This window comes from Schistocerca piceifrons, chromosome 4 (assembly GCF_021461385.2).
Source record: "Schistocerca piceifrons isolate TAMUIC-IGC-003096 chromosome 4, iqSchPice1.1, whole genome shotgun sequence".
In the NCBI taxonomy this organism is placed as follows: Eukaryota; Metazoa; Arthropoda; class Insecta; order Orthoptera; family Acrididae; genus Schistocerca; species Schistocerca piceifrons.
Window position 1 is genome coordinate 45,855,983 of NC_060141.1, and position 13,371 is coordinate 45,869,353.

Genomic DNA, 13,371 nt, shown 5'->3' on the forward strand with positions numbered 1-13,371 from the left:
TATGATTTGAGTAAGGTAGACTTCCATCTAGCCAACGGCCTTGCCGCAGTGGTAACACCAGTTCCCGTCATATCACCGAAGTTAAACGCTGTCTGGCTGGACTAACACTTTGATGGCTGAGCATCCGGTCTGCCGAGAGCTGTTGGAAAGCGGGGTGCATTCAGCCCCTGTGAGGCAAACTGAGGAGCTACTTTGCTCAGAAGAGAGCGGTGTGCTGGCCAGATGCCCCTCCACGTCTGCATCCAGTAACGCCTGTGGGCTGAGGATGACACGGCGGCCGGACGGTACCGTTGGGCCTTCCAAAGCCTGTTCAGACGGAGTTTAGTTTAGTTTACACTTCCATCTAACATAGGTCCGACCTCAGCGATGCCCCGACGTGTTCTCCTTCACACAGTGGTTTACTACTTTTAACACTTTGGGCTATGTTGGCGTCATACCAGTCACTCTACTAAGAATTTTCCTATCTAAATTGTACTTTACCTGCATCAATTCTTCCAGTGGGAACTCTTCTGGGAATCTGAAATAATTCTCCCTTCCTGATTACTCTTGGGAAATGTGTTTTCCTGATCTATAATTCTTCTTTCCTCTGTCGGCCACACCTTGGACTCGTCCTGCTGGTTGTTGTCAAGAGATGTTTTTTACTTTGTGTCCTTTATAAGTGCCCCAAATATTTTCTGACAACGCACTTTAAGCCCTGCCATGATGACATAGCGTCTTTGGACCCTCTGTCACTACAACTCGCGACAATGGCTGCGTCGGGCTTCAGTACCCTGACACAAATTCTGATTTTAGTACCTAATTGAAACAGAAATAACTCGTGATCCGCAACTCGCATCACCATGCGGTATCCACCCAGCGTTCTTAAATAAAGAACCTTATCCATACTCTTCCTGTCCTAACCTCATTCTTCTGTTACTCAATTCTCATGATTCGAGAAACACGTACATTGGCAATCAAGGAGGTTAGTAATTGTACTTATCAGTGCCAGGTCTCACTGTGCGTAATTTAACACCTGATTGCAAGATAATTTGTAACAATTTTTTTTTCTTTCCATTTCTTGGAGTACGACGTATACACGAAGACAAAGAAAAGAAACGCCACACTTCGAAGAACTTATCAAATTGGTCACACACTGATATTCACTGATATTCATATGGGTATCGACGGAAAATACAAAATTGTAAACTTTGGCGGTCGATCGATTAATGTCTGATGTTCCAGCGTCAATTCACAATGCAGCTTGTGAGGATGGTAGAGAGGGGATGTGTCGATGCAAGGGATTGGGTTGGGTTGTGTGGGGGAGGAGATCAAACAGCGCGGTCATCGGTCTCATTGGATTAGGGAAGGACGGGGAATGAAGTCGGCCGTGCCCTTTCAAAGCAACCGTCCCGGCATTTGCCTGGAGCGATTTAGGAAAATCACGCAAAACCTGCATCAGGATGGCCGGACGCGGGATTGAACCTCCGTCCTACCAAATACGAGTCCAATATGCTAGCCACTGCGCCACCTCGCTCGGTCGATGTAAAGGCACAAACTCTTTGTTAATATCATTCCTGGCAGATAAACGCGTGGACAATATATGCAGATGTCAGCATCTGAGCGGGTACGAGTGGAAGCTGGTTGACGCAATCGGCGAATCACTCAACATTCGAATAGGAGCGATGCCATGATTCGACGATATTGGCAGGAATGGGTAAACTGTGGCTCAGCACAGCGTCAATAAGGAAGCATGCGACCTTGACAGACGGCAGGCCGTAAGTACAGATCAATCATCAGAGAGGCACTCAGAGCCCCGGATTCATCATTATCGTCGAGCCAACGTGTAATCGGTTTTCCACTGACCACAAGGACCATAAAAAGATGCTCATAGAAAGGTGGCCGAGCTCACGGCGCCCATTGCGCATAATACCATTGACCGCCGTACACCAACAGCCCCATTAGCAGTGGTGTCGGGCACATTCGGCCTGGAGTCTCCATGGCTGGAGTAGAATTGTGCTCAGTGCTGAGTCCTGCTTTGAACTGAGCCTCGATGACCAACGAAGACGTGCCTGGAGACACCACAGACGGCTGTGATATACCACCTTGACTGTCGTCCTCCGTCCGGACTGACAACCAGGTGTGCGGTGCTACTTCATTTCACAGTATGATCCCTTTGCTGGCCATCCGATTCATCCTTACAGCACACCAATACGTTGACGATATTCTACGCCCCGTTTGGTTGCCCTTCATGATTAGCCATCTTTGGCTTACATTTCAGCATGGTAATTCCCGCCCGCACACAGCAACAGTTTCTGCTGCTTGTCTTCGGCCTGCGAAACCCTCTCTCGGCCAGCAACATCACTGGATCTTTCCCTAACTGAGACCGTGTGGAGCCTTCGGACGGTGCCCTACAATCAGCTCAGAATTTTGACGATCTCACTCGCCAGTTGGACAGAATTCGGCACGATATTCCTCAGGCGGTCTTCCAGCACCTCTGTCAATCTATGCCAAGCCGAATAACTGCTTGCATAAGTGTCAGAGGAGAACCAATACGTTATTGACTTGCTCAGTTTGTGAAGCTCTTTCTCAGGAGTAAATTATACAGTTTTTCTGGAATTGTAATTGTTTGTTTGTCTCTACCAGTACATCAAGTCTACCGACTTTGGTCCCATTCGGATAATTACTTCGTGGCGCGTCCGTTTCTATTTCTTTTCTTTTTTGTTTTCTTTTCGATTGTACATGCAGAAAAGCAATAACAGTCACACAGTAACAGTATGGAATCCTGAACGGTTTGAGAAATACGTGCGATTCTGCAGAGATTGTTTGGAAGAACACGGTCACCTCCTAGTAGCAGTTTATCGAAGGTCACTGTGGCTACAAATGGCGTCTAGCAACTGTAAAATCTGCACGTCATTCCCACTTCCAAAGAATGTTGCTGGAGAGTGCAGACAATTGCAGTTGTATATCGCTGATGCCAGCCTGTCCTAGAATTGCGAGAGACGTTCTGTGACCTCGAATTATGATGTTTCTGGAGAACCTAAATACACCTGTATGGAAAACAAAAAGGATTGCACAAACAGAGGTCTTGCTAAAATCAGCTGTATCTGTTTGCCCATGAGATGCAAAACACTGTAGACATCGTTGAGAACGTTGATGCCGAGTTCTTGGATTTATCTAAGGCACATGGCACAGTTCCGCGCCATTGTTAATGAAGAAAATATCGAATATCGGACCAGATCTGTGACTGTAATCGGAACTTCCCTGCATACAGAATTCAGCACGTCGCCCTTAACGCAACAAAAGTGACAGACGTAAAGGTAAGAATGAGGAGTGCTTCATGGGTGAGACAGTTGGCTGGGCATTTTAAAGTCAACGAATCTCTCCCCACCACTTTTTAAACACATGAACCATTCTCTACCTAGTGTCGTTTTAAACACGTCAGAGAAGAGAGCAGGCTTAAGGACGAAAACGCTAAACCTGGAGCGAGAGAGGTGGGTGAACGTCTCAGACTCAACGAATCTCTCCCTACCACCAGTTTTAAGCAAAAGCGGTTTCAGACACTTCTTGGTTGGCTCGGTAAGTGGGCAGATGCACTTTTCAGAGCGGTGCTGTAAAGTCTTGGGAGGAATGTGTCAGAATATGTTAATTTTATGGTTTATCGTCTTTAGTCATTTTTGTTTCAGTCTAATTATGCTAGGTAAATATCTGATGTTATTTATTCCATTTTTGATGAAATATTTGTCGTGTGTAGTAAAATATAGAGAGGTGAACCTTGATCATTGCAGCAGTCAGATTTAAATGGGTATTTTCTTGTAGACGATTATTGTCTAAGGTCACTTATTGCAACTTCCGTGAAATTAACCATCTTTTGTGTGAAAAGGCTTAGGCTTATTTCCTTTTAGTTGGTTTCCTGTTGTTCGTTGAGACAAGGTTCTGTGCTGGCCTCAGTAGTGAGTGCGTTTTCATGATTCTGATGCTATTAGTTATTGTCACGATGAAGTGCATGGAGCTCGGTATGACGGACATACTCAATACCTATGTTGGAGTGGGGGACTTTGGCATAACAGTAAATTTTCGGAATTTGTAAGAGTTCCGTCGACGTAGGTTGCCCTCGAAACAGCGCTCACTCTCGACCCTGTTACCTGGTGAGCAGTAAATAACAGAACTGCATGCCTTCCATGCGTATGAATAATATGAAGGAAGAAGACCCGTATCATTTATCACACATGATTACCTCAGTCTATTGATAATGTGTGCATTCCCTGATGTTTTAAATTAATATCTCACTAAAAGCAATCCAACGTGTGGTAGGGGCCCACTTGGCGTTGATTGTGAATGTTCTGATTTCTACTGTAAAGGTACGTTAACCTATTACCATTGTTATTCAAAAGGAACATAAAAGTCTGTCATTATAGAGAGGCATTGCACCGATTATGTAAAATTACACCGAGCATTCCGAAGATTTTCTTCCATATTCCACTTGCATAATAAGAAAGAGTAAGATTGGCTGCAAAGTAATTCCCTTTCAGTATTCGTCCATATCGAAACTGAGTCATGCGGAATAGGTTCGCATGCTGGATGCACATCGCTAAGTCACTTTCCACCACCTGTTCGCTTATAATATGGTACTAGGTGCACGAAATCACAGTGTCTGTCAAGTGAGACATATTTGGTTGTTATTTCATTCTAATCATAAATACAACAGGCACGCCTGGTGATCTGAATTAACAGAGTAAATATAGTTATGGTAGTAGGGTAACATATACTCGTGTATGCGTGTTTGTGTACCGAGGCCGTTTGCAGATGATGTGGTTGTTTATAGATAGTTAACAAATCCAGGTGACTGTAGAGGATTGCAGGAAAAATTTGCAGCAATCGGCAGTTGACCCTGAAGCGAATGTAATGTATTTGGTATAAAATAGGCGAAGGAATTCGATACCGTACGATTACATTACTGGGGACAATTCACTGGAAACAGTAACTAGTGTAAAATACCAAGGATTGACCATCCCGACCTAAAATGGAATGACCATAGAAAACAAAATGTAAGAAAAGCGAATCCCAGGCTGAGATTTTTGACAGAATCTGAAGGAAATGTATTTCCCTAAAGAAAGCAACGGCTAACTAAACACTTGTTCGACCGATTCCTCAGCACTCTGCCACGCTTGCTAACTATAATTAACAGAGGAGATAGAGAAGATCCTTTATATCTATCGTAGCGCCATTCATTCTCTAAGGCCCAACGACAATACATGATACTAGGTCAAAGACCTAAAGCACCACAGTTTGAGTCCTGCCACTTTTTCAGTAGCCACGCATCATTGACAAATGCGTCTTTAGTCTTGTGGAGGAGGAGAGTTTGATGGCGTTGGAGGCTGGGGCACCGTATGTCGTTCCTGAACACTCTGTGCAATGATAGACCAAACGAAATCCTGATACTGGAAAATCCAGTGAGCTTGTGGGAAATGGACGTTTATGTTTCACAATAGCCTAAGATAATTAACTTGTTAACTTTGTTAACATCGAGTATAGATTTAAGTGTCAGGAAGTCGTTTCTGAAAGTATTTGTGTGGAGTGTAGCCATGTATGGAAGTGAAACATGGACGATAAATACTTTAGACAAGAAGAGAATAGAAGCTTTCGAAATGTGGTGCTACAGAAGAATGCTGAAGATTAGATGGGTAGATCACATAAATATGAGGAGGTGTTGAATGGAATTGGAGAGAAGAGAAATTTGTGGCACAACTTGACTAGAAGAAGGGATCGGTTGGTAGGGCAGCTCCTGAGGGGTCAAGGGATCACCAATCTAGTATTGGAGGGCAGCGTGGAGGGAAAAAGTCGTAATGAGATGAATACACTAAACAGATTCAGAAGGATGTGGGTTGCAGTAGGTACTGAGAGATTGAGAAGCTTGCACAGGATAGAGTAGCATGGAGAGCTGCATCAAACCAGTCTCTGGAGTGAATACCACAACAACAACAATTAACTTGTAAACTCAACCCGTCAAAATCCTTTCTCAAACACGGTAAACGGTGCTTCTCCGGTCGGTTGTTCCAGTTCGGCGCAGATTTCGGGGAGGCTGAGGCTGGACTAGAAAGCTTATATGAGGCCCTTAAGCGAATTCTCCGTGACGATCTTTCACTCTACTAACAGCTTTTGATGAGAAAAATACCTATCTTGACTGCAGTATGTAATATTTTCCAAAGACGAATCAGTATTTTCAAAAGCATATGGTGTTCCAGTACGAGTACGTAAGCCCCATGGTGTTCGTTCAGTCTCCAATTATACCTACGACTCATGGAGCAGTGGCCGTGTGTTTGTGATAGTTTAGGGCTGGAATTGCTCCTATGGACTGGAGAACCTTACAGTATTGGTGGCTGGATATGGTTGAGGACTCATAGCTTCGTTCCAGAAACCTGCGATGACCTTTGGAAAGTCGCCCTTGCTGCCACCAAAAAGATGGCAAAAATAAATTCATTACTCACCTCAAAGGCTCCCTCCCTCGCAGCATGCAAGTAGTCGTTGAAATGGGGAGCCTCTTAACAGAATATTTTGAGGGCTTAAAACATATTAGAACTGTTGGCTTTGTTAAATTCGTGTTTTTTATACATCGAACAAAGAAGCAAAACAGAACAGAATCATTTGCACTTCCTGTCGGTCTCACTTTTTAGACACTTGCATACCGTTACACATGCATCATTTTCTACTTTCCTCGATTAAATTCAATATCTCTTGCGATATCAACAAATTTCTATTAGGCCTTGACTTTTTACCTGTTTGATCTCTGCTGCCTATGCTATCTCGTTTCGCAAAGCTACCGATTCGCCATCTACTGTTCCTATCACCTGTTTCAGTCTGTCGTTGCCTAATGCTACCAACCTCTGACTCTTTCAACGTACCCAGGTGCCATCTCCTTAATTATACGTCCTCTTTACAATTTCATCAGTTTGAATCTGCAGCTCTTAAAGTGTAAGTAACAAGTTAGGCAGTGAACAGGTTGGGGCTGGGACTCACTCTGCTTGTCGCGGCCGCCCTCCTGGCGCAGCACGATCTCCTTGGCGTCCTCGCGCCGCCAGGTGACCCGCGACGGCGGCACGCCGGTGGCGACGCAGCGCAGCCGCACAGTGCCGCCCTCCGGCGCCGTCGCGCTGTCCGTCGAGCCGTTGCTCAGGATGTCGGGAGGCACCACCACGTCCAGGTGGCCCATCTGCGGCCGGTGTCAGAGCAGCAGAAAAGTGTCTAAGTCTACATCTGCATGGTCAGAAAGGAACACTTCATCGCACATTTGGGGCAACAAGTGTCACTAATAACCCTTCCAGCCAGTTGAGGTCCCGAGTGGTCCACAGGTTCTTTAAGTCTTCCTGACAAAGCAATGTGAACTTCAAAGGTTGTGTAATAGGAACAAAATAATGATACACAGAGCAGCATAAAATACTTTGACTGGTGGGTTGGACTAATACTAGTTCTTTTTCATTTTACTATACTAATCACCCTTTTTTGCCGCAGCTTCACTACAATATGGGTTCGACATTTGCAATGAACAAACCTTCTCTTCTCCCTGTCTGTGTCCAGCTCTTCCTCCCACTATCTGTCCACTTCATCCTCGCACTACCTGTCTGTCGCCTCCTCCACACTCTCTCTGTCTCTTCACCTCCTTCTCCCCTTCTCTCTATCCATCTCCTCTATCCTATCCCTTCGACTAAATCTTCCTCTCCATCCCTTTGTCCATGTACTCCACCCCACCCCTTATCTCTTACTATCTCTGCTTCCCCTCTTCTGTTTCCACTCACCCACTAACCCTCTACATCACCTATCTGTCTCACACATAACCGCTGCTCCTCTGTCTCTTTGCATTTCATCACTCACTCTGTCACTCCCTTCCTCCACCATGTCAACCTGTCCCCAGTCACTCTCATCGACACTTAGAGACCCGTGCAATACAGTTCAATAAATGAGGCTGATACTACTTCCACACCTGGCATGCAAGGTAGGCTATACATGAGAGGCTTTAAAATATTTATTTGACTCTTATGCACAGAACACTATGCAAAGCAGGTTGATAAAGCAGGCCTATGTCACTCCAACACAACATACTTGTAATACATGGCAACCTAAAAGTGAGCTGGAAATACCGCTGAGTCCAGGCGCTGTGCCGCTAACGAAGGGATTGCCTTTCGTGACATGTTTTGTGTTAACGACTGCGCGAATCGACGGTATATCGTAAGGAAAGAAAGAGCAGCAGATGCTGCTGAGGACTCTCCATCGAGCATTTCTGATGACTTCTTGGCCCTGACATGTTGGCTGCCCTGGCATGTAGGCTGCCTTGCCAAGCAGATTGATTTGACAGGCAAGTGCTGTTCCCACACAACATCCCTGTTTTGCAGGGTGGCCTATATATCAGACGTAGAAAAAAAGTCGTTTAGTGCCATATCTCTGTTCCTATTATAGCCAGGAGGTTATAAAACTGACAACGCCGATACTCATGAGGCCTGCTGTTTGTGTGCCGATTTTGACTGAAAACGATCTAGGGATATGGGAGGAGATGCTGTACATACATACACACTGCTTTATATATATCAAGTGTCTCTCCTAAGGGCCATCAGGCGCATTTTCTCTGGTGTTTCGGCAGACATTCACAATTTAGTGTTTGTACTGCATTACTGGGGTCAGCCCAAATAATTGCTTCTTGTCACATCTTTCACACAAGCCCAGTGACAACAGAAACCTTTGTGGTTTTCCCATTACAAATACAATTATTTTTAAATTGGAATTTTACGTGCACATTCCATTGAGCGCTCCTAAACTAGTCTAGTCTGGTATTCGTATTATTGGTACGTATTAACAGAGACAATAAAACACGAAGAGTAAATGGCAATCTAGCAGTGACTTAGTAACGCTGGACACTTGATGGTAGTAGTCAGCGTAGGCCACGCCACTGCAGCTGCTGCTGGAATTCTGGTTTTTCTACGTGTTTTGCTGTGCCTGTTAATAGATACCAATAAAACGAATTTTTTATCGGAGTAGACTAATCTGTGACTGTTATGATGAATGAATACGTAAAATTCCGCTTAAAAACTCATTTTCTTTGTAACTGAAAACAACTACCCCTTTGCATCAACACCAGGTGTCACATGAAAGACACGATGAGCAGTGTGTGTTTGAGGTGCCTCAAGCTACACAATGCAAAACTTAACTACAAATATCTGCTGAAACATCAGAGAAAATGTGCGTGACTACCCTTAGGAGAGAGACCCTGTGTAATACATAATAGAGTATGTTATAATTTCCTACAAATAACGTGTAATTTGGATAATAATAATTCCGCCATTTGATTCATTTCATTCTGAACCCGCAAAAGTTTTAGCTCTGTAGCCATTCTGAAATCATTTTTACTTTATTTTCTAAAATACCTTACATTTCATTTAATCCTAGACTGACAGTAAAAGGTCGCAACACTAAAAAATAATTAATGTAGAGTAATGAAATTTCTGTAAGACATTCTTCTAGGTAACGTATTTAAGTTATTAACATTACAAGATCACGGGTTCATGCAAGTCCAAGATAATTCACTGCAAATGCAAGATGCTAGTACATTAATAAGCGGTGCTTCCATCAGAATGTTGAATGCAAGTATGCAAGCGTGAATGCTCAAGCGGAGACACATTTGGTGATGTCGACGCTCTGCAGAGCATGTTGGGTTACAATAGCTGTATGCGAGCGAGTGGTTTGCTACACGAAAACTCTCCCAGGGTACTGTTAATGAATGGTAGCACGACAGGTCGAATCACCAGACTAACGTACAAATTTGCAGTCAAGATTCGTAGGATAACCGTGAGCGTACTGTCACACAAAAACCTCACTTCAGACCATAACTCCAGACTTACAAGGGGAGGCCGCCAATTGTGAAATTCAGATTCGATTCATACTGCGCATAATGAAAGCTCATGGCCAGAGGTGTAATGTGGCAAAGCACCAAGATGCACTTCTCAGCCGTTGTCGAGAAAATCGACAGTTAAAAGAAACCGTTGCGGTGAAATACTCTCTACGATTAATAACGTTCTACAGCGTCGTGGCGCAGCGGTAAGGGCTCGGGTTCATAATCCGAAGGTCGCCTGATATATATATATATATTTCAATTACAAAAAAACAAATACAAAAAAAGTTCGCATGGCGCGAGATTCGATCCGGCGACCTTCGGATTACGAACCCCAGCGCTTACCGCTGCGCCACGACGCTGTGGAAAATTATTAATCGTAGAGAGTATTTCACCGCAACGATTTCTTTCAACTGTCGATTTTCTCGACAACGGCTGAGAAGTGCATCTTGGTGCTTTGCCACATTACACCTCTGGCCATGAGCTTTCATTATGCGCAGTATGAATCGAATCTGAATTTCACAATTGGCGGCCTCCCCTTGTTAGATCCAGACAGGCTGGTTGCAGGCCCTAAGCTGGGGTCCTTCTGACCAACACACGGCTATCACTGGCACCGAGGCAGAGCCAGTTTTCATTAGAAAATAAAATAAAGCTGCACCCTACCCACCAATGAGCTCTCGCTTCGCACCACTGAATCCGTAAATGACGATGGTTTGGTTGAGTGGAATGCTCTCGTAAGGTGTCTGGCCCTGAGCTGTTCTTGAAGTAATCGATTTATAACAGTTTATTGCATCACTGTGGTGTCAACTGCTGCTGAAATTATTGTTGCATGTGCAGTACGATGTGCCAGTGCACCAAGCCGAAGACGATGGTCGTCCCTCTTGGTCGTACCACATTGCTGCCCGAAGCCTTGTCTCCTTGTAACCATATACTCTCGTGACCAAGGCTGCCAGCAGTCATAGACAGTGATCATATTCCTGTCAAGTCTTTCTGCAATACCACAGAAAGTACAGGATTATTACAAATGATTGAAGCGATTTCACAGCTCTACAATAACTTTATTATTTGAGATATTTTCACAATGCTTTGCACACACATACAAAAACTCAAAAAGTTTTTTTAGGCATTCACAAATGTTCGATATGTGCCACTTTAGTGATTCGTCAGACATCAAGCCGATAATCAAGTTCCTCCCAGACTCGGCGCAGCATGTCCCCATCAATGAGTTCGAAAGCATCGTTCATGCGAGCTCGCAGTTCTGGCACGTTTCTTGCTAGAGGAGGTTTAAACACTGAATCTTTCACATAACCCCACAGAAAGAAATCGCATGGGGTTTTGTCGGGAGAGCGTGGAGGCCATGACATGAATTGCTGATCATTATCTCCACCACGATCGATCCATCGGTTTTCCAATCTCCCATTTAAGAAATGCCGAACATCGTGATGGAAGTGCGGTGGAGCACCATCCTGTTGAAAGATGAAGTCGGCACTGTCGGTCTCCAGTTGTGGCATGAGCCAATTTTCCAGCATGTCCAGATACACGTGTCCTGTAACATTTTTTCGCAGAAGAAAAAGGGGCCGTAAACTTTAAACCGTGAGATTGCACAAAACACTTTAACTTTTGGTGAATTGCGAATTTGCTGCACGAATGCGCGAGGATTCTCTACCGCCCAGATTCCCACATTGTGTCTGTGCACTTCCCCATTAAGAAAAAATTTTGCTTCATCACTGAAAACAAGTTTCGCACTGAACGCATCGTCTTCCATGAGCTGTTGCAACCGCGCCGAAAATTCAAAGCGTTTGACTTTGTCATCGGGTGTCAGGGCTTGTAGCAATTGTAAACGGTAAGGCTTCTGCTTTAGCCTTTTCCGTAAGATTTTCCAAACCGTCGGCTGTGGTACGTTTAGCTCCCTGCTTGCTTTATTCGTCGACTTCCGCGGGCTACGCGTGAAACTTGCCCGCATGTGTTCAACCGTTTCTTTGCTCACTGCAGGCCGACCCGTTGATTTCCCTTTACAGAGGCATCCAGAAGCTTTAAACTGCGCATACCATCCCCGAATGGAGTTAGCAGTTGGTGGATCTTTGTTGAACTTCGTCCTGAAGTGCCGTTGCACTGTTATGACTGACTGATGTGAGTGCATTTCAAGTACGACATACGCTTTCTCGGGTCCTGTCGCCATTTTGTCTCACTGCGCTCTCGAGCGCTCTGGCGGCAGAAACCTGAAGTGCGGCTTCAGCCGGACAAAACTTTATGAGTTTTTCTACGTATCTGTACTGTGTCGTGACCATATGTCAATGAATGGAGCTACAGTGAATTTATGAAATCGCTTCAATCATTTGTAATAGCCCTGTACATCCAACGTCTCGTAGCCTTATTACACGACCTCATCCAAACTCCGTAAGGTGTTCGCAATGACGTCTTTGTTGCCTTAAAGATATTCTTCACCAACATCAACTCACCATGGACAATCTCAAAGGTAACTAACGCTAAAGACCGTTACAGCATACATTTAAATCAAATCTGATTTGCATCCACGTAGTGCCGCCACGCTAGTGGCATTCTTAAGGGACTGGAGTGAAATGTGAGTAGACATCATCTTTCAGATGTATAAATACGCCTACCAGTTTTAATTTTCGTTTTTGCGACATTTCTTCCGTCAATGTATATGTCAAGAACATCAAATTCGTTACTTGACCAATCAGTGACCGTTGTGTTACGCTGTAACACTGAGATGTGACAGTGAGATGTACAGTTACTGACATCGGTCCTGCCAATGTCTTTGTTGCAGCAAGCATAAGAATGGAGTATAGGGAGAAAGAGGTTTTAACAGAAGCTGTTTGGATGGTGTAGTTTATTTAGGAGTGTTTGGTAAAAATCGCTTGGTAATCAGAGCCGTAGATCACAACATATTTCAGTTTTAATCGGCTATTGGAATCAAAATTATTGCCATCGCATAGAAGCATAAGCCCATAATTATCATGCTGGAAGTGTGGCCGAACGGGAGCGTAACACGTCATCACCAAACTAAACGTCACTATGTCGGACGATGCTAGAAGTTTATTTCTGTTCGAATGGCTCTGAGCACTATGCAACTTAACTTCTGAGGTCATCAGTCGCCTAGAACTTAGAACTAAGTAAACCTAACTAACCTAAGGACATCACACACATCCATGCCCGAGGCAAGATTCGAACCTGCGACCGTAGCGGTCGCTCGGCTCCAGACTGTAGTACCTAGAACCGCACGGCCACTCCGGCCGGCCGTTTATTTCTGTACTGGCTCACTGTTCCTGTGGATTATCGCTGAAGCCCATCTACTCGGAGCTGTGGGGTTAGCGTATTTTATGCTTTGGAGGAATCTTGTGACTTATTGCAGCAGATTCAGAAACTATCTTGGCGATCTCTTGTCTAAGTCGTGCATGGCAGAGCAGAAGAATGATTGTAATGTAATCTGCGAATAGCTAATTTGGCAAGCCAAATGTTTGCTTTAAATCTCTATCACTTTCAGCGTCGCATGCTTC

General features: G+C 44.5%; 1 protein-coding gene across 1 annotated transcript in view; it reads right to left on the minus strand.

The window, feature by feature from the left end:
* LOC124795582 (leucine-rich repeats and immunoglobulin-like domains protein 1) overlaps positions 1–13,371 on the minus strand; it is a 538,114-nt gene that overhangs the window by 122,340 nt on the left and 402,403 nt on the right. Inside the window, exon 5 of the mRNA XM_047259654.1 lies at positions 6,994–7,186. Within this exon, the coding sequence (XP_047115610.1) occupies positions 6,994–7,186 (193 nt within the window). The remainder of the gene's footprint in view (positions 1–6,993; positions 7,187–13,371) is intronic.